At 37.1% G+C, this 27,005-nt stretch overlaps 2 protein-coding genes across 5 annotated transcripts; one reads left to right on the top strand and one right to left on the bottom strand.

Moving 5' to 3' along the window:
- Positions 1-11,546: 11,546 nt before the first annotated feature.
- LOC142523704 (uncharacterized) lies at positions 11,547-12,218 on the bottom strand. Its single transcript, XM_075627436.1, has one exon. It carries the CDS (start codon positions 12,216-12,218, stop codon positions 11,547-11,549), a length of 672 nt encoding a protein of 223 aa, XP_075483551.1.
- A 2,754-nt stretch (positions 12,219-14,972) lies between these two features.
- Positions 14,973-26,015, top strand: LOC142524705 (alpha-glucan water dikinase, chloroplastic-like). 4 transcript variants are annotated; one of them, XM_075628774.1, is made up of 35 exons: positions 14,973-15,125; positions 15,253-15,338; positions 15,454-15,735; positions 16,082-16,123; positions 16,258-16,367; positions 16,479-16,557; positions 16,674-16,765; positions 16,853-17,006; positions 17,538-17,762; positions 17,942-18,280; positions 18,357-18,464; positions 18,588-18,686; positions 18,787-18,927; positions 19,039-19,127; positions 19,523-19,657; positions 19,853-20,015; positions 20,131-20,220; positions 20,333-20,518; positions 20,847-20,909; positions 20,984-21,046; positions 21,136-21,195; positions 21,316-21,468; positions 21,605-21,688; positions 21,781-21,957; positions 22,042-22,148; positions 22,374-22,587; positions 22,683-22,786; positions 22,948-23,080; positions 23,218-23,343; positions 23,948-24,058; positions 24,381-24,479; positions 24,624-24,797; positions 25,063-25,155; positions 25,408-25,523; positions 25,624-26,015. In XM_075628774.1, the coding sequence occupies exons 3-35, from the start codon at positions 15,466-15,468 to the stop codon at positions 25,826-25,828; spliced, it is 4,404 nt and encodes a 1,467-aa protein (XP_075484889.1). In that variant the 5' UTR covers positions 14,973-15,125; positions 15,253-15,338; positions 15,454-15,465; the 3' UTR covers positions 25,829-26,015. The 4 variants fall into 4 exon arrangements, with proteins under 4 accessions (XP_075484889.1, XP_075484885.1, XP_075484888.1 ...); XM_075628770.1 differs by having other exon boundaries at positions 16,079-16,123; XM_075628773.1 differs by having other exon boundaries at positions 15,253-15,349; positions 15,463-15,735; positions 16,079-16,123.
- The last annotated feature ends 990 nt before the right edge of the window (positions 26,016-27,005 follow it).

Genomic DNA, 27,005 nt, shown 5'->3' with positions numbered 1-27,005 from the left:
TGGCACAAACTGATAGACGATCATCTGCTATTCATTCCTTCCAGCCACCACCGACTACTACTCAGTCACGGCAGAGGTCAGGAGGAAGTCAGACTGTTAGCCAGCCTCCGAGACAGCAGGCCAGAGTATTCGCTTTGACTGAAGAACATGCACAGGAAGCACCAGATGATGTTGTTGCAGGTAACTGTTCTTTATGTGGTTATCCTGCTTACGTATTGATTGATACAGGTGCATCCCACACATTTATTTCTAAACGATTTGTATTGATACATGCATTGCCTGTTGAGTCATTATCTGCTGTAGTATCTGTCTCTTCTCCTTTGGTGAAAGGTTTGATATCAGTGAATTCTGTGAAACATTGTATGCTACAGTATGAAGGGCATGAGATTGAGTTAGATTGTATTGTACTTGGGTTGTCTGATTTTGACTGCATTATTGGTATCGATATGCTGACCAAGTACAAAGCTACCGTAGATTGTTTCCAGAAGATTGTGAGATTCAGACCTGATATGGCTGATGAATGGAAATTTTACGGTAAGGGTTCTAGATCTAGAATTCTTTTGATATCTGCATTATCTATGACTCGATTATTACAGAAAATAGCAGAGGGATTCCTTGTGTATTCAGTAGACGTACTGAAATCGATCCCATCATTGGCTTATTTGCCAGTGGTATGTGAGTTTGCTGATGTCTTCCCAGATGAGATTCCGAGTTTGCCTCCAGTCACAGAGATAGACTTCAGCATTGAATTGATACCAGGTACAGTTTCGATTTCTAGAGCTCCGTACAGAATGACACCAATTGAGTTGAAAGAATTGAAGGAGCAGTAAGAAGATTTACTGGCCAAGGGTTACATTAGACCGAGTGTTTCTCCTTGGGGTGCTCCAGTATTGTTTGTCAAAAAGAAGGACGGTTCAATGAGACTCTGCATTGACTATCGGCAACTGAACAAGGCTACGGTAAAGAATAAATATCCTTTGCCTCGTATCGATGATTTATTTGATCAGTTGCAGGGTTCTTCTGTTTATTCCAAGATCGATCTGAGATCTGGATATCATCAGCTGAGAGTCAGAGATTCTGATATCTCGAATACAGCTTTCAGAACCAGGAATGACCATTATGAGTTTATAGTCATGCCGTTTGGTTTAACGAATGCTCCAGCTGTATTTATGGGATTGATGAATCGTGTATTTCAGAAGTATCTTGATGATTTCGTGATTATTTTTATCGATGATATTCCAATTTATTCTAAGAATATGATTGATCATGCTGAGCATTTGCGAACTGTGCTGAGAATTCTGAGGGCTGAGAAATTGTATGCCAAGCTGTCGAAATGTGAATTCTGGTTGAAGCAAGTTGTATTTCTGGGACATATTATATCTGGAGATGGTATTTCTGTTGATCCTAGTAAAGTTGAGGCAGTGATCAGTTGGCCTAGACCAATATCTGTGCCATAGATACGCAGTTTTATGGGTTTAGCAGGATATTATCGACGATTTATTAAAGATTTTTCGAGCATTACTAAGCCTATTACTCAGTTGACTCAGAAGAATGCACCATTTGTTTGGTCTGAAGAATGTGAATCCAATTTTCTAGAGTTAAAGAAGAGATTGACCAGTGCTCTTGTATTGACTATTCCATCAGGTACTGATGATTTTGTTGTTTATTGCGATGCTTCTCACAGAGGATTGTGTTGTGTTTTGATGTAGCGATGACATGTTATTGCTTTTGCCTCCAGGACAATTGAAACCACATGAGTCTCGCTACCCAATTCATGATCTTGGATTGGCAGCCATTGTCTTTGCATTGAAGATTTGGCGACATTATCTATACGGTGAGAAGTTTGAGATCTATTCTGATCACAAGAGTCTGAAATATCTGTTTTCACAGTCAGAATTGAATATGAGACAACGAAGATGGCTTGATTTGCTGAAAGATTTTGATTGTGAAATCAAATATTATCCGGGAAAGTCGAATGCAGCAGCTGATGCACTAAGTCGAAAGGTATGTTCTTTATCCTTATCGACGATTGGTGTTTCAAATTTGATTGAAGATTGCTGTCTTTCTGGATTGATATTTGAGACAGATTGTCAACCATTGAGACTCTATGTTGTTCAAGTTGAACCAGAGCTGATTTTGAGAATTAAAGAAGCTCAGAAAGTTGATCAGAATGTGCAAAACTCGATTTCGATGGTCAGAGCAGGGCATCGATCAGAATATCAGGTACGTGATATGTACTGTATGTGAATAATCGTCTTGTTGTGCCCGATGTTTCAGATTTGAAACGACAGATATTGTCGGAAGCGCACAATAGTTGATTCAGTATTCATCCTGGTGGCAGAAAGATGTATAATGATTTGAAAAGACAGTTTTGGTGGAAACAGATGAAAGCAGATATTGCAGAGTTTGTATCAAAATGTCTGAATTACCAACAGGTGAAAGCAGAAAGAAAGAAACCAGGAGGTTTATTACACAGCTTGTCTATTCCTGAATGAAAATGGGATCACATTTTTATGGATTTTGTGACGAATCTACCGCGATCCTCCTGAGGTTGTGATGCGATTTGGGTTGTGATTGACATATTAACCAAATCAGCATGTTTTATTCCGTACAATATGACGTACAGACATGACCAGATGACAGAGATTTATGTCAGAGAAGTGGTCAGATTGCATGGAGTGCCGAAGTCGATTGTATCAGACCGTGATCCTCGGTTTACTTCGCACTTTTGGCACAGTTTGCAGCAAGCTCTAGATACTAAATTGTACTTGAGTACCGCATATCATACACAGACTGACGGACAGTCAGAGCGGATTATCCAGATATTGAAAGATATGCTTAGAGCTGTAGTGCTAGATTTTGGCACTAGTTGGAAAGATTCTTTCCCACTTTGTGAGTTTTCGTACAACAACAGCTATCAGACGAATATAGAGATGGCTCCATTTGAAGCGTTGTACGGCAAGAAGTGCAGATCCCTTCTTTATTGGGACTGATATTTCTGAGGTACCTGAGATTGGGCCTGATATGATCCGAGATATGACAGAGAAAGTGAAGCTGATTCAGAAGAAAATGAAAACGGCTCAAGACAGACAGGCCAAATATGCCAATGTTCGTCGTCGACCATTGGTATTTGAGGCAGGAGACAAAGTATTTCTGAAGATTTCTCCTTTCAGAGGTGTTGTCAGATTTGGCAAGAAAGGGAAGTTGTCTCCACAATATATCGGTCCTTATGAGATTCTGGAGAAGATAGGAGATCATGCCTATCAACTTTCTTTACCACCTTCTCTATCTGGGATACATGATGTCTTTCATGTCTTTTATTGCGGAAATATCTTCCTGATGCTTCTCATATTCTTCAGCCAGACGATGCCGAACTTGATGAGACTCTGAGCTATTTTAAGAAGCCGATTCAGATTCTTGATCGTAAAGAAAATCAACTCAGAACGAAGACTATTCCGCTTGTGAAAGTTCAGTGGAGTCGTCATGGCATCGAAGAAGCTACCTGGGAGACCAAATCAGATATGAGAGAGAAATTTTCAGAGTTATTTCACTGATGTGAGTTTTCTTGTTTAGCTTCTATTCTCCATTTCTTATTATATTTGATTTGCTATCTGATTTGATTGCTTGCGATTTCAAGGACGAAATCAGATTTTAGAGGGGGAGAAATGTAATGCCCGAGATTTTTATTCTGTTAATCTGCGATTATTGATTATGAATTGATGTGATTATAGACGGAAAGGAACAGACCGGGGAAGACGAGAGAAGACATTGTTATGTGCGAGGACTGAATCCCTCGCGCATATGCGCGACCAAGCAGGGCGCATATGCGCGAGGCAGGCAGAGAACCTCACGCATATACGCGACAGGATGCGCCAGCATGGCAGAGAACCTCGCGCATATCTGCGAAAAGAGGACGCGCATATGCGCGAGCTGAGGAAATGAAGAATGCCGAGACAGAGTGTCTCGCGCATATGCGCCGGAAGAGTAGCATGAAAGAGAGCCACCTAGCCTTGGCCATGCATGATATATATATCAATTCATTTCATTTCCTTCAGTTGGCAATAGGAAAAGAACGAGAAGCGTCTGGAGAAAACTTTAAGTTCTTGATTCTAAAAGTTGATTTACGCAAGATCCGACCGTCCGAATTTCAATCCGACTTGAGTTTTGTACTCCTCTCGACAAGAACTTCAACAGGACGTAAGTTTTATTACTTTCTAATATGATTTGAAAATATGATATGGAGAAAATCCTGATATAATCTATATTATCTGTTGCTGAGATTGTTAACATCGTATAATTGAAATCAGATCGAAGAACAGATACCGTATGAAATTGTTATCATTTTCAGATTGAATTTGATTGAGATTATACAGATTCGATATCAGATTGTATTGTTGATTGATTATGAGTTATTGAGATTGAAATATGTTGATATTGTATTACTGGATATACCGAGATTGTGCCGTTATGCCGTTGAAACAGAATTAGATTGAGTTTTGATTATATCCAGTATTGATTGGGTTGTATATTGATATTGTACTCCTCAATATTGTCATTGCCAGATTGAGTATTGACATGCTTCGAATTCGAGACTTCGACTTGATCAGATTGACAAAAGAAAGGTATAAATTAATGTTGAACCGGGAAGATAAGACTCGAGTTAGAGTCGACTCGAGTTTCTCAAAACCACATACTTTATCTTATTGCATTGATTTTTGCAATTAATGAGATTGATATGCTTAGTCTATTGATTTATAACAAAGCATGTATTGAGTCATGCGCTGATGTGCCTAGTCATTGGCGGAGGTGCCAAGTCTTTGGCGGATGTGCCAAGACACTGGATGTTTGGTTTATATCGATGTTGCTTAGGAGTAGATCTACTTCTATTGCTGAGATTCGATATAATGTGCCAATGTCCAGGACCGGGATCCCTAGATTAGAGAAGAGTCGAGTCAGATATTATGAGTCCAGAGTTGATTTACAGTTTTATATCGATGCATGTCTTTCAGATTACGATATATGTTATTGATATCTATTCCATGCTTTTATAATTGTCTATATAATTGCATGTATACGTTATTTATACTGGGAATGTATTTCTCACTGGAGTTATCCGGCTGTTGTTGTGTTTGTATGTGTGAATGACAACAGGTGGGACATGATCAGGGTCGAGAAGAGGATGAGATATCAAGATTAGCATGGAGATCCGGACTTAGAAGTAGATTTGATTTTAGCAATTGATGTAGTTGTTGAACACTAGTGGATCTGAATATATGTTGTACAAGACTTGTACTTTACTGTTGATATGTATATCATATTGATTATCATATGTTCCGCACTTATGTATTTAAAAAATAAAAATAAAAATTTAGACCCAGATTAATTAACTGATCCTAATGATGATTAATAAAACGAATTAGGTTTGGGTCCCCACAGTATATATAAAATCACAATTGAAATTTATTTGTAAAATCACAATTGCTATTTATAAAATAGCACTATTCAAATGATGATGTTTATTTGTACAGATTGGGAGAATAATTTTATAAAATCACAATTGAAATTTATAAATAAATCATCATTTTAAAGGTAATACAAGAATAATAAATAAACACAATAAATTGTAATGAATAATAATCTAAAAAATAAACACAATAGATCAAATTTAAAATTTAAAATAATCTTAAAAATAAAGACAATAAATTAAACATTTAAACACAAATTTGACACATACGACAATATACACAATCCAACTCACCCCTTTTAATAGAATATTAGATAAAAATTAATAATAATCTACAAAATAAACACAATAAATCAAACCTAAAACTAATAATAATCTAAAAAATAAACACAATAAAGCAATCACAAAATACTTAAAACACAAATTTAACACACATGATAAATCAAACACAAGGACAATATAGACAATACACAATTCAACTCACCATTTTTAATAAAAATATATATTATGTTATATAATGCAATGTTAGGTTTGCATATATTAATTCGTTCCGATCATAATTTCGAGTTCCTATCTAAATCAATTTATTAACTTCTTCTTTTTTCGATTAAAACAATATAATCTGACTTCCGATTGCAACTAAAATCAAACGATCTATTAAAAGTAAAAAAAATAATTTAATGCTAACAACAGTAAGACAATGATTTTTTTTTTTAATCAGAAAAAGGTCTATGCATTAGATAAATCAAGAGAACCTACATCCATCAACCAAGATGGGTAAACATCCTCACCCCAAGTAAATGGTGAAGGATAAGACAAAGCAAAATGCGCTAAACAGTGAGCGACTTTGTTCGAACATCTACTAACATTACGAATTCTTATAAAACACCCAGACTGGAGAAGCTCATGAATGTTCGAGATAAGAAAACCATCATGGTTTATAATTTCCGTAGTCTCTGTCAGTGCATTAACCGCTTGAACTGAATCTGAAAACACCCAAACATTTCGATAATTACTTTGCACCGCGAGCTTCAAACCAAAAATAATAGCATTGAGCTCTGCAGCAACCACTGAACCCGGATGGTGAATACCTCGGCCTAAAGCCACACAAATAAAACCACGGTGGTCTCTCATAACTGCTCCCACACTAAAAACACCTTTCTGCTCATTGAAACATGCATCAACATCTAGCCGGAAATGCCCCAAAGGAGGTTTAGTCCATTTCAACACTCTATCATGGTGATTAGCCACTGGAACTGGGATCCACAATCTCTTTGCCTTCTGAAATTCCTCAAGATAAGAAGGAATCCAGTTTACCTTAAGCGAGTAGTTAGATCTCACAAGATTATGTTTCCATATGCAAATTTCCTTCCAAATGGCCCATGATTGCATGACAAAAAGCTCGAAATCATATTTTGAAGAATGATCATACAAATACAAGCTGCATAACCTAAATGACTGATGTTTGCAATTCTTTAACCATGGCCAAAATACAGAACATTTCCATACTTCTCTAACTTTCGGACAAAAAATAAGACAATGGCTAGTCGAACCCATCCTCGCACCACAAAAGGAACAATTCCCATTACTATGGATACGACGCTTAAAAAGATTCAATTCAGTTGGTATAAAATCATTGCATGCTTTCCAAAAAAAGATATGAACCTTTTGTGGAATGTGGAGAGACCATACCATTTTCCACCAAGATTCCATTGTGTTGGTCGATTGCGAGGTTGGAGCATCAAAACAACCCATTTCAAGAAGATATCCAGATTTAACAGAATAATGCTCTTTACTTCCCCATTTCCAATACCGACTATCTTCCACATCATGCCTTCGTAATGGAATGTCGAGAATATATTCTGCTTCAAAAGAAGGAAAGAGAGCTCTAACTTCATCTTCCATCCAATTCCTGTCAGATGTGATTAAATCATTTACCATCAATGTTCCATTCGATCCAGACAAAGAACTCTTCCCGGATGTTAACCTTTGGATCCAACAGTCAGAAAAAGCATTTATATGGTGTCAATTACCCACTCGCCAAATTAATCCATTACGAATAAGATCCCGACTCCAAAGAATAGATCTCCAAATATAGGATGGATTAGTTCCTATTTTTGCATCCATTATATCCACATGTTTAAAATACTGAGCTTTAAGTATCTGTGCCATCATGGAGTTGGGATGTTGGATTATCCGCCACACTTGTTTCGCAAGAAGAGCCCGATTAAATTCATTGAGGCTTCGAAACCCCATGCCGCCACATTGTTTTGGTCTACACAAATTCCTCCAGCTGGCCCAATGCATACCACTTCCCCTCCTTTTCGAATTCCACCAGAATTTAGCACATATTTGCTCCAACTCTCGACACAACGAAATTGGCAATTTGAAACAAGACATAGCATAAGAGGGAATAGCTTGCAATACCGATTTGATAAGAGTCTCTTTGCCTCCTACAGAGAAAAACCGATGTGTCCATCCGTTTATTTTTTTCAATAATCTTTCTCGCAAACCCGAAAACTGAATCCTCTTACTCCGTAGAGAGAATGTGGGTAACCCCAGGTAAAGCTTATGCCCTTGAACCACCGACATGGAGAAAATATTCTGGATAGTATTGATAGTACTCGAGGAGACACTAGGGCTGAAAGTTAAGGCAGATTTTTCATAGTCCACAATCTGACCAGACGCAGATTCATATATCTGTAGGCAACGACGCAGCTGCAGACAATCTGAATGTAAAGCACGGAAAAAAATGAGACTATCATCAACATATAAAAGATGGGAAATGACTGGGCAACCAGATGCAATTTTAATCCCCTGAAAACTTTTGTCATTCACCGCTTTAGAAAGAATACACGATAGCCCTTGAGCACATATAGCAAACAAGTATGGAGAAAGTGGGTCTCCCTGACGAAGTCCTCGTTGAGGTTTCAACTTCCCATATGTAGAGCGGTTAATCCTAAATGAATAAGAGACCGATGATATACAACGAGTAATCAGATTTACAAAATCCCCAGCAAATCCCATCTTTAGCATAATTGCTTCAAGATACATCCACTCCACTCTATCGTAAGCTTTGCTCATATCTAATTTGAGAGCCCCGAACCCCGTCTTAGATTTCTTGTTGTTACAAATCCAGTGCATACATTCAAATCCAACGATAACGTTGTCGGTAATTAGACGACCAGGCACAAAAGCACTTTGGTGTTGATCAATGGCGACTACCAAAATTGGTCTCAACCTGTTTGTGATCACTCGAGAAATAATTTTGTAACACGTGTTACATAAACTAATGGGGCGAAAGTCTTTTGGCGTACCTGGATCAGCAACTTTAGCAATTGGAACTATGATGGTCGAGTTCCAACCCAATAAATCACCATTATCATTTAGAATTTTGAGGATTGCCGAAGTGACTTCAAGACCCACTGTATCCCAATTTTTCTGGAAGAAGAGTGCTGTAAATCCATCAGGACCAGGTGCTTTAGATGGATGCATATCAAACAATGCCTTTCGAATTTCTTTTTCTGTATATAGAGCAGTAAGAATATCATTCATAGCCGCATCTACTGCCGGAAGAATGTTCGAAATTGCTACCTCGATCTCAATATCTGATGGAGTAGAAGATTTGAAAAGATTGGCATAGTACTTTACAAAGATATCTGCAATGTCACTTTCTTTAGACCACCACCTTCCACTATCATCCACAAGTCCTTTGATAATGTTGGAGCGTTTCCTTTCAGAAGCGAATGAGTGAAAGAATTTAGTATTACCATCACCATGAGCCATCCAGTTAGTTCGAGTCCTTTGGTTCCAGTGCATCTCTTCCTGGATCAAAAGTTTTTCAAGTTCATGCTCCAAAAAAACTAATCTGGCAGAATTGTTCTTTGCTTGAGTTGGAGTCAATATTTCGTTTATCTCTTTGCGAAGAAGCTCAATTTTCCTAGGCAAGTCTGAGAACCTAGAACCAGCCCAAGACTTAAGGATAATTGTCATTATGCTTCCATTGATCCATAATCGATTGGAAATCTTTGTAATGCTCGAGATTTGAGTGTGATACTTATGAATTGGTATATATTATGAATAAGGCGATAGAAGAACAGACGGGAAGAAGCGACGTTGCAATTTGAGTGTTTTGGCAAAGAGAGACCGCACCCGCGCCAAGAAATTCTACCGCACCCGCGGTGACTGGCCAGTAGGGTATGTTTTTGGTGAAAGAAGACAGCGCACCCACGGTACCAGACAGAGCGCCCCCGCGGTGTTGCTACAGTAAGGTGAGCGCACCCGCGGTTCTTGCTTCTGGAAAAATTGATGTATATCAGTACACCGAGCGCACCCGCGGTCCAAGGTATAGCGCACCCGCGGTGCGACATGCAGTATGCACATTGAGCCACTCGTCCTTTTGCATGTGCGTGGATGTATATATATATATGTACATCTTAATCCTTCAGAAGGAAAGGAACGAAAAGGAAATCGAGGAAAGGGAAGAGAAAGTTTTCTAAAACATAGATTTGCGATTTTTATAAAATCCGTCCAGTCCGATTTTGAATCCGACTTCGGTATTGAGTTCCCATCGACGTATGCTACAACTGGACGTAAGTTTTGCTACGTTTTGATATGATTTGAAATTATGGTATTGTCAAAATCTGATATGATTCATATATGATGTTCTTGTCATGTTAGACATCGTATAATCGAAATCGGACTGGAGAACAAATACCATATGAAATTGTTATGATTTTCGGAGTAGTTTTGGAGTCGATTTGATATCAGAATTGAATTGTTATCGATTATGAGGTGTTGGAATTGATATCTGAGTGATATGGTAGTGCTGGATATATTGAAATTATGACATTATATTGTTGAAACAGAATTTGATTGAATTCTGATTATATCCAGTATTGATTGAGTGGTGTATTGATGTCGTACCCTCAATATTGTTATTGTCAGATTGAGTATTGACAGGCTTTGAGTTCGAGACTTCGACAGAGTCAGAGTATCAGAAAGAAAGGTATAAATTAATGTTGAGTTGGGATTGCACAACTCGAGTGAGGTTTGACTCGAGTTTCCCTAAATCACATACTTAGTTTATTGCATTGATATTTGTAATTGATGAGATTGATGTTTGTAGTATATTGATTTATAGCCACTGCATGTATTGACTACTGATTCGTTTAGTCATTGGCTGATTCGTCTAGTTACCGGCTGATTCGTCTGGTTATCGGCTGAATCGCCTAGTTACTAGCTGATTCGTCTAGTCATTGGCTGATTCGCCTATTCTCTGACTGATTCGTCAATTCTGCGGCTGATTCGCCCAGACATTGGATATGTGAATTATATCGATGCCGTTTAGGGAGTGATTCATTCCTATCGACTGAGATTCGGTATATTTATCATTATTCAGACACCGGGATCCCTAGATTAGAATTGAGTCGAGTCTGAGACGACGCGTCAGTTGAGTCGAGTCTGAGACGACGCGTCGGTTGAGTTGAGTCTGATACGACATGTTGATTTACAGTGTTTATATCATTCATGTTTGTTGAGTTGCTACATGTTAATGATATCTTATTTATGTGTTTATATATGTTTTATATAATTGCATGTTTACATTGTTTATACTGGGATTTATTCTCACCGGAGTTATCCGGCTGTTGTCTTGTTTTGTATGTGTGCATGACAACAAGTGGGGCTGGATCAGGGTCAAGAAGAGGATGAGAAAGACAGTTAGCGTGGAGATCCGAACTTAGGAGTATATCTGTTATATCACCTTAGATGTAGTGAAGAAACAGTAGTTATTATGATTTACGATTGTACAGGACCTGTACTTAGATCTGAATAGTGATCTTGTAAATGAAATATGACTTATTTCATATGCTGCGTACTCTCGTATTTTAAAAAAAAAAATTAGACTCTGTTTATTTTAATTGATTAATTATTTCCAGAAAGTGATTAAGAACTGAATTAAGTTCGGGTCCCCACAATCTTCCTCCTACATCCATTTATGTTCAAACGTAAATCTCGAAGGTCCTTTCCTGAATTCCGCTTCACACCCCATCTTCATGGAAATTGAAATAAGTCTATGATCCTAGCTATAGAAATCAAGATGAGTTACTTCTGCTAGAGGGAATAGCATCTGCCACTCAGCATTGCCAAGAAACCTGTCCAGCCTTTCAAAAATATTGTCTCCATTATGCCGTTTACTGCACCAAGTAAATTTATCACCTTTGAAATTCAAATCAGACAACAAACAACCATTAATGGTGTCACTAAAAGCTGTCATTTGAGATTGAGGTTTCAAAGAACCTCCATATTTTTCACTGTCGAAAATAATTTCATTGAAATCTCCACCCACAAGCCATGGCAACTGTTGGAGTTCAGGAATCTGATACAATTTGGAAAGGAGTTGCCAAGAAGTATATCTTAACGAAGTAACCGGGTTGCCATAGAAACCAGTGAATCTCCAAAATTTCTGCTCAGCCGATACAATGCAGTCAATGTGGCCAGAAAAAAACGAGCAAATCTTAATATCATACATATCTTTCCAAAGCAGAACCAAACCACCTTTGCGCCCTTCGCACTCCACAGAGAATATCCCTTTGAATTGGAAGTAAGATCTCCAAGAATCATATTGTGATTTATATAATTTAGTTTCACAAATAAACATCATCGAGGGATTACTTTTGGCTACAAGGCGCCTGAGCTCTCGGAATGCTCGTGGGTTCCCAAGCCCACGAGCATTCCAAACGAAACAATTCATAATATTCGGCGGAGCTGCATCGCAGCGTCCGCCGATTCGGCATCAAAAGTAATACAAGGTTCCTGGTCATGTTTGAATTTTTTGCTACCTTCACTAATCTGATCGACCTGCTCCCTTAATCTTTTACCATCCCCTTCCTCCGAAACTTTTGTTTCTCGGCTCTTGAGGTTAGGATTCTCACCCCGAGCTAGTCGTTTCCATTGTTTTTTTCCTTTATTGTGTATAACCGATAACACTTTTTCAGTAAGTTGCTCTTTCTTCTTCTCCAATTTGATCGAGTTAACCTCTGAATATCCCACAAGATCACCCATTAATACCTGATGAGGAGGTATAGGCTTGCTCCCTGATTCCAGACTGACATTGTGTTTCTTGATACTAAGATGCTTAGGACAGGCCAACATTACTTCAGAAATAGGCGCAACAACATCAACGCCTCCAAGGTTTTGGTCCAACTCATCTGCATTCAATATAATATCCTCCATCGTAGTATTGTCATTACTTGGGTTAGAATCGGAAGGTGACTCCGACACACCTCTTAATCTTGAAGGCCCGTTGGAATCCGAATTTCGATAACCCAGATTACCACCACGCTTGGCAGTAGGAGCCGCTGGTGCTCTCATCCAACAACCAAACTCCGGTGAATTTTTGTCCACCGTAACATCCTCACAATCCCTCAGAAGATGTCCAAGTCTTCCACAAGCGTAGCAGAAGTTAGGAAGTTTTTCATATAGAATAAGAATACATGATTCCTCCATTGTGTCTGCAAGACACACGCATAAACCTTTTTCAAGTGGATCAGCAATATTTTTCATAATTCTTAGCCGCACAAATTTACCTGCACACTTCCCTTTTTCCCCTGACTCCACTTCGAGCACTCTTCCTAACTGTTCTCCCAGCTTCCGCAATATAGTCGGATGCATAAAAGCAATTGGGAGGTTGTGGAGCTGGACCCATAGAGGCACTTCCGTGAAAGCAATATCATTAGGATTTTGCAATCCTCTTGGTTCCTCAAATATCACCAGATCTTTAAAGTAATTCCAAGGCCCATCAAAAAGAGCCCTATTTTTTTCAATCAAGGAGTTGAAATCCAGAGAGAAGAGATTATCCCCAACCATTTCAATTGCAATAGATTTCTTTGCCTGTAGGATACGTGGCATGTTGTTGCGGAAAGCTTCTCGATTAACCGCTTTCGAGGAGAACACTTTCCCTATTAAACAAGCTTCCAGCCTTTGTCGCCCAAGTGTTGCCAAATCAGAAGATGATACCACGTGTGCTTTATCTTTGGACTGAGAGAGTTTGAGATTCCTAACCAACTTTGCAATTTCTTCTGAATCCACGGGAGATAAGGCTTCTCCTAGAAAAGATCAGGAGGAAAACCCGTCGAACACAGGAGATCTATTACCACCAAACCCCCACTGAGAGACACAGGATTTGGGATAAACTTTTTTATTGAAGACAATGATTGATTCTACAAAAGTTTATACTTATAAGCGTATCAATATGGTTCATATTGGTTGTGTTGAGAAATCGATTATTAAGAACACACTGATTGCTTTCTTGTATTGATTAACGACAGTCGCCCACGCTTGAGAATTAAGCAAAAACTTGTATGAGACGGCCTTACGGGTCGTATTTTGTGAGAGGATCTCTTAGTTGGGTCATCCATGAAAAAATATTATTTTTTTTATGATGAGAGTATTACTTTTTATCGTTAATATCGAGAAGATTGACCCGTCTCACAGATCAAGATTCGTGAGACCGTCTCACAATAGACCTACTCAATTAATTACTCGTCAATGATGGATCACAAATATGCAAACATGAATCACGAATGTAAAATGAATGATTAAATGACACAGAGAATTTTACCACGGGGTTCGTTTGTCGGACGTTTAGACAAAAGGGCTCACTAGTTTGACTATTATTTTATATTTCTTTATCTTGTCCAGTTATTATTATATTAAATATTCCTCCGACTTTTGGAATTTTGCGTAATTAATTGCAGTATCACATTTTCGATTACTTAAATTAACCTAGCTACGTGTCATTCAATAAGATCTCCAAAATTGATTCATACAAATTTCCCGATTATATTCGTGGTCAGTTAACCATGATTCAGTTATTTAAATATCTGTGTTTTTTTTTTTCCAAAGGGCCAATTTGGGTCTAAAAAATCATATTTTAATCCGTACAAAAAAACTCATATTTTAATAATAAGGTTGGTTTTATATATATATTATTTTTATATCAAAATATCATTTTTTAAACAAAAATTGAGGAATCGAAAAAGGATATTTTTGATATATATATATATGTGATGAACTGACTCAATTTATGTTTAAAAATGATATTTTTGATATAAAAATAATATTTTTTCATGAATTGTGTCATATTGAAAACCATCTATTATAAGTTTTTTTCTATTTTTTTTTAAAAAAAACTAATTTTGGATCTGATATAAAAAAAATTTAAAAATTGAGAAGTAAAATTCACGTGAAACGCCGAGGTACCTAAAAAAAATCAATTGCGCCACTTGTTACAATCAAACAAAAATGTGACAATCAATCATGATAATAATAATAATAATTAAATAAACATGGGAAATACTTTATTTGATTTATTGGGAAAAGCAACTCCCATCACATTTGAGCCACACGATGAACTTTCATCATATCATATCCTAAAGCCCAAAATCACGCGACTAATTACGCACACCCACATAACCGCTTCCCACTTATAATCCGCCACGTGTCCCTAATTAACCATGATATATGAACAGCACTCGCTCTCCTTCACGTCTTCCATTTTCCAGTTTCTAGCTTTTCCTTCAGTCGCTTATTTTTACATTCTGATTCTTAGTACGTAATTGTACTTTGTATTGAATTTTTTTATTGATTTCAGCTACAGGTACTAGTTTGTGACGCATTTGCTTTCTTTCTTTTGTTTGGGGATGGCAGAATTGATTCGATTTATGTTGGATTGGTTCAAGTTAATCTAACTGCATGTTTACTGTTTTTTGGAATTCTTGAATTAGGTGGCCAATTTCTGCTATGAATTCGACAAGTATTTGCTTGAAGCCGTGAATTTTTTTTGTTGTGGCCTTACTCCGTACCGCAATCGGTAAAGATCAAGTTCTTTAGTAGCAGATAATAAGCTAAGCTCGGGCATTACTGTTTTTGTTTGGAATTTCATATCTTCATGCATGTGACTTAGAGGTGGTTGATTGTTCGTATAGGGTTGAAAGAATATGACCGGTGCTGTAGGGAATAACTTGTTGCTTCAGTATTGCTTTTCTCCTGGCAGACTTGAGCGTAAGAGGAGAATCAATTCTTCGATTTCAATTTGGAGAAGTACTTTTTTCCAGCCTCAAGCAAGTTCAAAAACACACCAACTGCCTTTATCAATTGAATTCTATGGCAAGAGATTGACTGTGAAAAAACATATATTACGAATGGGAAAGCAGCGTGCTGTTACGAGGTCACCTCATGCTGTTTTGGCCACCGATCCATCATCTCAGGTCAGGGTTCCAAAATCTATGTTTGCCTTTTGAGATAACAGTAATTTGAAGTAAAGTCTAAATCAAGTAGATTCACAAACCATGGAGAGAAAGAGAGAGCCTTTGTCTAATGCTCTCTTATATTAGATAGATAATGATCCTCGTGATCACGACTTGTCAGATTTTATGGTCCGTAGTTTTGTGACCATTTGAAGAAAATATTCAAATATAATAGATGTCGAAGTATCAACCATAAAACCATGTTAAAATGATTGATTTTCTTGAAATCTATGTGGGTTTCAATGGTGAATGCAGCAAAGATGATTAATTGGATATCCATTTGATTTGATTGTTTTGCTTCTAGCAGCTTGTAGAGAAATTCAACCTGGATGGAAATGTTGAATTACAGGTATCATAGTGAGATTTATCCGAGAATGTCGATCACGGATTAATCATCCACCAACCCATGCTCTTAGAATACTCCTGGGATGATGGATCATATCATGTCTGTTTTTAACTGTATAGTATTGAATAAAAAAACAGGTTGAAGTAAGTAACCCAACATCAGGATATGTGGCAGTGGTAAATATTCAAGTAACAAGCAGTGGAGACAACTTTGTTCTACATTGGGGAGCTGTAAAATCTCAAAACAAGTATGTACAACTGGACTAAGAAATCTCGATCAACCGATATCTTCGAGCATCACTAAATCTGCAAATTAGTACCACTTAAAAATTTTGCTTTTTTTTATTGTTTTTACCCAGAAAGTGGATATTGCCGCAGCGTCGTCCAGCTGGAACCATGGTGTATCAGAATCAAGCACTTAGGAGTCCTTTTGTGAAAGTAGGTTTCAGATTGCTGCTTGAGTGAAACTAATTAAATGTGTCCTTAGACAACAGTAAGAATTGTTTTATGACTAATCTTTTGGATAAATGATTCGATATGGTATTTTTTCTTAGTCCGGATCAAATGCAGTCCTGAAATTAGAGATAGATGATCCTTCAATACAAGCTCTGGAGTTTCTTATTTTTGATGAATCCCAAAATAAATGGTAAAGCAACTTTATGTCCAAAACTTCCGAGTCCATGCATTGAGTCATTATGTTAACACAAGCGCTTTGCGCAAATCATGTTTCTAGGTACAAGAACAATGGCGGAAATATTCGTGTTAAATTGCCAGCAAGAGAATCAAGGACAAAAAGTGTTTCAGTTCCTGAGGATCTTGTGCAAATTCAGGCATATTTGAGGTGGGAAAGGAAGGGAAAACCAGTTTATACCCCAGAACAAGAGAAGGTGTGTCCTGCTTACCCTTTAGTTTTGGTGCAAGAACAAGCATGATGCTTTTCAGTATTGACGCCCCTTTCGTTTTTTAGGATTTCTGGAGAAACTTGAGTTCAAGCTCCTATTATTCATTGCTTAAAGTTTTGTTTGTTCTTTTTCTCATGAAACATAAAACACACATGTCTTGGATTTATTTTGTCAATGAATATCAGTGTGTAGTAAGTTTGAGAAATTTCAGTCAATTTATACAATGTGAAACTGGTAACTATGTTTGATATCATCATCAAAGACCATGAAATATCTTGTGGAGGCCAAGCTAGTGGCCCAATTTTCCGAAAACAAATGAATTTTCTGTCCTTTTAGTTTATAGCTTCGGATACATGGAATGTGCTCGTTAGAATTTGTAAAATTCTATGAACTCCGGTAGTTTTTTATTGTTTGTGGCAACGGTGTTCTTATTTATTCATGATCTGGAATATTTAGTTTGCTATAGGATATTGCTTCTATTATTGATTATGCATTTTATCAAATCCACAAAAACAGGATGAGTATGAGGCTGCTCGGTTGGAGCTGTTTGAAGAAATAGCCCGGGGTTCTTCAACACAGGACCTTCGAACAAAGTTAACAAGCAAAAATGATATTAGCGAGAGCGAGGATAAAATTGTTTCAGGAAAAAAGAGCAATATTCCGGATGATCTTGTTCAAATACAAGCGTATGTAAGATGGGAGAAAGCAGGCAAGCCAAACTATTCTGCAGAACAGCAACTAGTAAACTTCAAATCTTTCAGCTGCTTTATAAATTTGATAATTATGATAACGAATTAGAAATAGTTTATTCGCGTCCAATATATTTCTCGTTCTCCTAAATACAGTGGGATTGCACATGGATTATTCTCATTGCTTGTTTTCCAGTCTTTCATGTAATCATAGTGTCGTGGATTTAACAGAAAGAATTTGAAGAAGCAAGAGAAGAGTTGCAGGTCGAGCTAGACAATGGATCTTCCCTTGAGGACATACGAAAGAAGATAGTCAAAGGAGAGATAAAAACTCAAGTTGCTAGGCAACTGGCGAGAAAGAAATTTTTCATGGTAGAACGAATTCAACGCAAGAAAAGGGATGTAATGCAGCTTCTGACTAAGTTTTCCTCTGAGCCAAAAGTGCAAAAGGCCTCCTCAGAACCACAAATACTCTCTGCAGTTCAACAGTTTGCAAGGGAAAAGGAGAATCACATTGCTGACTCTGTCTTGAGCAAAACAACTTATAAGCTTGCTGATAAGGAACTTCTGGTAAATAAGCAACATAATATCATTTTTCGATTGAGGAAACATGTCAAAAAATTGTGATATTTTCTTTTTTCTTAAGGTGCTTGTAGCAAATCCCTCTGGAAAGACGAAAGTTTATCTGGCAACGGATCTTCCGGAATCTACTGTTCTTCATTGGGCTTTATCTGAAAGACCTGGGCAATGGGCTGTATGTATAGAATGTTTTTCATAGATTTTGAATCTTTCGTGTTAATTTAGAAAGCAAATCTGTTTCAAGCTATAGTGGTGAATTGTCGCCAAGAACTGATAGAGACAGTTGGAAATTATTCAGGCTCCTCCTTCAAGCGTACTGCCGGCTGATTCAGTTTCTTTGAGTAAGGCTGCCGAAACAAAATTTTCAACCAATTCTGTTGATAATCAACCTTACAAGGTTTGTCAAAAGAAAAGTTCATTTGAATGAGTAACTTTTAAAATTGATTTCAAATCAATGAGTTATTTGAGATTTATTTCATTCTCTATTTGACTCACAGGTCCAATTGTTAGAGATCGCGATTGATGATGAAAAATTTGTGGGGATGCCATTTGTTCTTTTTTCTGATGGGAAATGGATAAATAACAGTGGGTCAGATTTTTACATCGACTTTAGAGCTGAATCTAAGAAGGTTGAAAAGGTTGTTAATTGAATTCTTGTGATTCTGTCTTCACATACTAGCATGTAGTCTCATATGTCACTTTCCATGTACGGCATTTACCACTTATTATAATTATTCTGCTCATGAAAGGATGCTGGGGATGGCAGAGGGACATCAAAAGCTCTGTTAGGTAAAATAGCAAAATTAGAGAGTGAAGCACAAAAGTCCTTTATGCATCGGTGAGCAATCTCTACTGATTGAGGCATCCCTTATTTCCTCTATTATTGTTTTCTTCTCGATTTTTTAATTCTTTTCTTGCATCACAAACACATTTGGCTTTGAGTGATGATGTACTTGCCTTTTGGTTCAAATTTCTTTCCTCAAGTTATTGTTATTGCAGTTATCTTGTATCTTCTGATTAGCTTGTAAGCATATTTCTAATTTAGACTCATGCTTCCCATTCTGAATGCTGGAGATTAGACTTTTTAACTTGAGGGAAAATTCTCTGTAACCTACATGTTTTCTGTTTTCCCCTAATCCATCTGAAATGTTGTTAGTTTGTAACACATTTAATTACTTAGAAACAGATATATTTGTGTTACACTAAGAGAGTGTGCGATAAACTTTCCTGCAGATTCAATATTGCAGCAGACTTGATGGAAGAGGCAACAAATGCCGGTGAACTCGGTCTTGCTGCGATTCTCGTGTGGATGAGATTCATGGCTACTAGACAACTCATATGGAACAAAAATTACAATGTAAAACCACGGTAAGATTTCTACGCTTTTTCTTTGCTTGATTTTACAGATGTATTTTGGACAGTCTAGAAACTTGAATAGAGATAACTGTAGAATTTCCTTGCACATCTACTCTAAAAGTGTGTTTTCTTTTATGTTAAGGTAAAAGAAAATTTTCTGTATATTATTTAAAAGCTCTTCGTTCTAATGAATCTTTTGGTGGGCAGTGAGATAAGCAAAGCTCAGGATAGGCTTACGGATTTGCTGCAGAAAGTCTACAGAAGTCATCCACAATATTGTGAAATTTTACGTATGATTATGTCTACTGTTGGTCGTGGAGGTGAAGGTGATGTTGGGCAACGTATAAGGGATGAAATTTTAGTCATTCAGGTCTTTTTCAGAAGTGTTTTGTTTTGGTCTATTTTTCTTCGTTATTTTTTAAATTTTTTTAAAATATGTTATTTTTGGATTTGATGATGTTTCATATTTTGGCATTGGACTGCAGAGAAACAATGAGTGCAAGGGTGGGATGATGGAGGAATGGCACCAAAAGCTACACAATAACACTAGTCCAGATGATGTTGTTATCTGTCAGGTATCTGGAAAGTCGATCTGGTTTCTCATTACATAGAACGATCTCTTTGGTAAATTTTAGACCATCTGTGTGTTTCCGTTCGTATCATACTAATGATATTTGTATTTCGCAGGCATTGATTGACTATATTAAGAGTGACTTTGACATTAGTATTTATTGGAAGACCTTAAAGGATAATGGGATAACAAAAGAGCGCCTTCTTGGTTATGACCGTGGCATCCACAGTGAACCAAATTTTAGAAGAGATCAGAAGGATGGACTGTTGCGTGATCTTCAAAATTACATGAGAACTCTGAAGGTTAGAGTATGATAACTAGTTGAAAGGATATATTAAGTTGCTGCAACATGCTGATTGATTCTAATCTGCATGATTGTGTGCAGTTAAATTTATAAGACTAAAGGCATCTAGCAGAGTATATGAGCAAAGATATTGACTCTAGCTGCTTGTGTGATAGAATTGTTATGTTAAATTTTGTGAGAAGTAATGTCCGACAAAAGTTCAAAATTTAGGGAGACTGTTTATGTTTTGCTTATCTTGGCTCGAAGAAGATTGTTTCTGAGAAGCATTCCTCCCATTGTTATTGTGCCTTTGTCCAAATTTTAATCTAATGAGTTCACAAGTGTAGGCAGTTCATTCAGGGGCGGATCTAGAGGCTGCTATAGCAAATTGTATGGGATACAGAGCTGAGGTAATGCGTTCAGCGTGACGCAGTTGTTACTACTTTTCGTTTCTTTTAATGTACATGTGTTACTAACTCATCAGGGAGAAGGATTCATGGTTGGAGTGAAGATAAACCCAGTCCCGGGCCTGCCATCCGGATTTCAGGTGATATTAAACAAAAACAATAAATTTATTCAATCATTGGCTTACTCAATATTAAATAAAAGCATTATGTACTGTTGTTAATGAAATAGGAACTTCTTCAATTTATTCTGGTGAATATTGAAGAGAAAAATGTTGAAGCCCTTCTCGAGGTACATCCATTTTGTTGGTGGTTTCGACTTTCCTTTCCCCAACCCTCTAATTTAGTGAACCATCTAAACACCATTTTATTTTTTTTATCTCCTGGATGTGGGGAATATTCCTACATTCAGGGATTGCTAGAAGCTCGGGAGGAGCTTAGACCGATGCTTTCCCAATCCAACGAACGGCTTAGGGATCTTATATTCCTGGATATTGCCCTTGATTCTGCAGTTAGGACAGCTGTCGAACGTGGATATGAAGAACTGAGCAATGCAAGTCCTGAGGTGTGCTTTGCCAAATTTTTTACATTTATCTGTATAATTTCATTTATATTTTCGTAGGTGTATCAATCTTTAAATGTTTTTTCATGCTCTTGCTCATGCTCTTGCTCTTTCATTTTTGGATTATATTCATCTGCAGAAAATCATGTACTTCATCTCTCTAGTTGTTGAAAACCTTGCGCTTTCAGTGGACAATAATGAGGACCTTATTTACTGCTTGAAGGTGAGGTTGAGGTTGAACAAAACATGTACATCACTGCTGCTTTTGTTCTTTTTTACCCTCCCATATTTCATTATTCATTTTCTTTTTGCTAGGGTTGGAATCTAGCTTTGAGCATGTTGAAGTCCAGCGATGATCACTGGGCATTGTTTGCCAAATCAGTCCTTGACAGAACAAGGCTTGCACTTGCAGGCAAGGCCGAGTCATATCATCAACTACTGCAACCATCTGCTGAGTATCTAGGTGCCCTGCTTGGCGTGGATCAGGGGGCAGTATGTAATCATAGTTATTAAACGGGTCCTTTTTCACCCACTACCGTGGCTTATAGAGTAAATATCTATAATTGCTTCATGTAGGTCGATATTTTTACTGAAGAAATTATTCGAGGTGGGTCAGCTGCTTCATTGTCATCCCTTGTTAATAGACTTGATCCGATTCTCCGACAAACCGCCCATCTAGGAAGGTTGATATGTTATGCTCTATTTTTTCTATCTAAATAGCTCATATCTTTGTTTGATGCATCAATCTAAAGCACATTCATTTCAGATCAAAATTTCACAATTTTTATTACCAGAATCCCATTTTATTTGCTCAATTCAGGCATTTATTTAGCGCTCATGAACCCTTAGTTTAGGATTTTCCTGATGATATGAGATGTATTTTACAGAACTTTTATGTTTTGAAACAGCTGGCAGGTCATTAGCCCCATTGAAGCTATTGGATATGTTGTTGTGGTTGATGAGTTGCTGTCTGTCCAGAACAAATCTTTCTCAAAACCTACAATTTTGGTGGCCAAATCTGTTAGAGGGGAGGAAGAAATTCCTGATGGTGCTGTGGCAGTACTGACCCCAGATATGCCTGATGTTCTATCCCATGTTTCTGTTCGGGCAAGGAATAGCAAGGTAATATTTTGTGTTAGCCTTCGGGTTTCAGAAGTGTGATTGCTGACAATCAAAAGTATCCCAGTGACATTCCATCGAGTTCTCTGCTTGTGTAGGTTTGTTTCGCCACGTGCTTTGATTCCAATATATTGGCTGATATCCAGGCAAAGGAAGGAAAGTTATTACTCTTAAAACCTTCATCTGCAGATGTAGTATACAGGTATTTTGTGGTGGGAATTAATTAGCCGTTGACTTACTTTTATATTCCAGATAGAATTATATTTTGTTTCATTTGTTTTTTTTTTTTTGTACTCTTGATCAAATCTAAACTTTACCATTTATGTGGAGATGAAAGTCTATTTCCTTGTACATTAACTGCAGTGAGATGCAAGAGGATGATCTAGAAAGTCCAGCTGACACCAAAATTGTTTCTTCTGCACCACTTGTGGCTTTGGTTAGAAAGCAATTTGTGGGAAGATATGCAATACGTTCTGAGGAATTTTCCAGTGATATGGTCTGCCCATAGTACTGTTGAGAATATTCTTTCATTCTTATGCTTATTTAATATGTAGCAGAATGAAATATGAACAACAAATGTTGTTGAAAATTCAACTGTGCAGTGTTAAGCATTGCAAGATTTAATTCGTACAGGTTGGAGCCAAATCACGCAATATTGCTCATCTTAAAGTGGAAGTGCCGAGTTGGATCAATGTTCCAACTTCGGTTGCCCTGCCATTTGGTGTCTTTGAAACAGTCCTTTCAGATTATTTGAACGAGGTCATTTCATGCATCTCATCTTGAATCTCCTATCTATTTGTTTGCTTTCGCTAAATAAAGTAAAAAATGTCATGATTTATTTGGAATTATACATTTATTTTAATTTCCATGCATGTACATCTCATTCCTTTATCTTATTGCTAGAGTAAAACTTTTATTTCACCTGAGAAAGTTCTATCATTTCTGCAAGAGCCTCTAACTTTAAGAAAGTGAATTTTAGATTTTTATGAAAAGGTATTATAATCGTTTGGAGCAAACTGAAGTTGAAGGAATGCCCTTGGTTAATATCTACAAGTTAATAAATTGTTACTTTCTAATTAAGAAGTTGCCATTCTTCCAGTTCTAGGCGCGTTACATATTAGACATTGCGGTAAATTGGAGAAAAATGTTACTTTGTTAGTTGTATAAGCAATGCCACATGCCTTGGCTGACACTGGATCACCTCCAAGTTTAACTGACATGAAGTTTGTTGTCCGTGTGAATGAATTTTTAGTAAAAGGTGGTTTCTATGTATGTACCTATTTGCACATTTCTGAAATATGCATCAACTCAGTAATAAAAATGAATCGATTTGGCTGAAATGTGAAATCATCATGTTTTGCAGGTAGTGGCTACTAAGTTGCAAGTTCTAAAAACAAGATTAGAAGGAGGAGATTTCAGTGCACTTGGTGAAATTAGAAACACGGTTCTTGAACTTTCAGCTCCACCTCAGTTGGTATGTTCTTCTTGGACCACCACTTGGTTTGATGATAAATGAACTTCAGATATTTTTCAGAAAGAGATACCTCATCTATTCCAGTTTTAGTTTGGGAGCATTTCCTTTCCTTTCAAATCAATTTTTGGTAATTGATTATTTTGCTGGAGAAGACGATTAAGATATCAGGAATAGACTGCTTTCTTGTTGGCAAAAAATGATTTAAGATGTGATCCATGATGAATTTTAAGTTTTGGTAATCCAAATGCCTTGGCCTGCTTTCTTGTTTTAAGTTTTGGTAATCCAAATGTCAGTGAATTTTACTTGCCTAATCTTGTTCCAGGTCAAAGAGCTTAAAGATGTGATGCAACTGTCTGACATGCCTTGGCCTGGTGATGAAGGTTCACAAAGATGGGAACAAGCATGGATGGCCATAAAGAAGGTTAGCATTTACTATACCAGCATGCAACCATTAAAGATGGTTGAATACATGCTCTTTATGGTGGAATTTCTTATGGTTTCCTCTAAATTCTTCCGGTGGTTATTTTAATATGGTCTTATACTTCATCATTGCCTGCATTTTTAGGTATGGGCTTCTAAATGGAACGAGAGGGCATACTTCAGCACGAGAAAAGTGAAACTTGATCATGACTATCTTTGCATGGCTGTCCTTGTCCAAGAAATAATAAATGCTGATTATGCATTTGTTATCCACACTACTAATCCGTCTTCTGGGGATTCATCAGAAATATATGCCGAGGTATCCCAGATTATGTACTCACTTTAATGTTTTGGTGTCAATGATATGGCAAATAAAAGGGAAATGTTGACTTACCAAGCGGCTTAGACATATCTTTATACCACTTATATACAGATTCTACAGAGAGTGACATACCTTGTTAAATATTCTATGACTCCAACATGGACTCCTGACGAATTTTTATCTAAGGCTTGTAACCTTGGATGAGCAGTTCCATGCTTATATATATGTATGTCCTGAATAAATTATACATCTCATCTAATAGGTGGTTAAGGGGCTTGGAGAAACGCTGGTGGGAGCATATCCAGGCCGTGCTTTGAGCTTTATTTGCAAGAAAAATGATCTCAATTCTCCTCAGGTAAATTAATTGTCTCGGACTCGAATCCACTTCTGAATATTCTCTGTTTTAGATTATGAATTATCTGGGTAGTAAAATTGTGATTCACCTTATTTATTAAGCCTTCATTTTTAAAAACAGAATCAGTCCATAAAATTTGTCGTTCTAGTACTTGAGGAGTTACAAGCAGTGGCATCATGAAAAGATACTGCCTGTAATTCATGTTTCAATATACCGAGCCTAACTCTGAACATATCCTTCGAACCTTTACAGGTTTTGGGTTACCCCAGCAAACCTGTTGGCCTTTTTATAAAGCGATCTATGATATTCAGATCAGATTCGAATGGTGAAGATCTAGAAGGTTATGCTGGCGCTGGGCTTTATGACAGGTAACACCTTAACATCATTCATAGAATCGACGAGGTTACCTTTTTTTTTCCTTTCTAAAATTATGATTCACCTTTATACCATTGTTTTTGTTTCTTACAGTGTGCCAATGGATGAAGAGGAAGAAGTAAAGCTTGATTACTCATCTGATCCATTGATTGTTGATAAAGACTTCCGGCATACAATCCTCAGCAGCATAGCCCAAGCAGGAAGTACTATTGAGGGTATTTACGGATCTGCACAAGACGTTGAAGGTGTCGTTAAGGACGGTAAGATTTACATTGTCCAAACGAGGCCTCAGATGTGACCAGGCATACTCAAGCATGAAGAATTTGTTCATGGATCGATATACTGCAGGACTCGAATTATATACGCTCTAAATTTAGATTAGTGTTATTGAACTCAGCCATCATATATCAATAATAAAGAACATTGTATTTGTCACAAGCTTCAGAGTCCCAGAATAACATTCAATTACTTGCAGCATTACGCAACAGTTTTGGAGGAAAACGAACATATTTCTTAATCATTCTTTAAAAAAGAAATTTTGAACTTGAAGGAGATGACCCTTAAAAGCAAGATTTATCTTTTAACCACATGAGTAGCTTGAAATTAAAGTACAGGGTGATCCCCAACTTAATTAGACAAAATTATTAACTTTGAAGATGCAATAAAATTTTATTAGGCACACAGTTACTAAATGGAAACTTCATTGTTAAGAAGACACATTGCAAGAAAGAATAAACAGTTGAGGAGGTAACTATAAATAATTCGAGACAGGTTTAGAAGATGGCACAAATTCTTGGAAATCGTGCTGACAGGTTAGCAAGACTAAAAAAAAGACATTCCTTTGACCCCATCAATTGACCTCAGTTTACCCTCTCTCTGTCTTTCATCTTTTCATTCTAAAATCACTAAATCTCAAGCAGTCAGAAAGAACATATATTTTTGACTGGTCCTTCTTTTATTAACCCATTGGCTTGATTGATTATTTGGATGTGTGCAAATTTTTGTAACATAGTACGTTCTAAAGTTTTTTTGGCCTTAGGTTATTTTTACTTGCGGGGGCCATATATATCTACTTGAACGAACTTTCATTCCCATGACAGTACAATTCATCTATTCTCTTTGGACTCACTAATCTAAGTCCTGTGGTGTTATTCCAGTAAAAGAGTATTTACTCAACCCATTCATTATATCAATGATCTCACGAATCTTTATCTGTGAGACTGGTCAATCCTACCGATATTTACAATAAAAAATAATATTCTTAGCATAAAAATTAGTATTTTTTCATGAATTACCCAAATGAAATATATGTCTCACAAAATACGACCCATGAGATCGTCTCACATAAGTTTTTGCCCAATTCTCTAGACTCCGATAGACCAGCGTTGTGCTCTGTTTTTTTATTTTTAAAAAAAAACGAAGATAAAAATCATGATTTATCTGATGATCTTTATCCAATATGATACCAAACTAAA

The sequence above is a fragment of the Primulina tabacum genome, chromosome 14, assembly GCF_025594145.1.
Source record: "Primulina tabacum isolate GXHZ01 chromosome 14, ASM2559414v2, whole genome shotgun sequence".
NCBI lineage: Eukaryota > Viridiplantae > Streptophyta > Magnoliopsida > Lamiales > Gesneriaceae > Primulina > Primulina tabacum.
The sequence above is the reverse complement of the archived record's forward strand: the minus strand, read 5'-3'. Positions and strand labels throughout refer to the sequence as shown.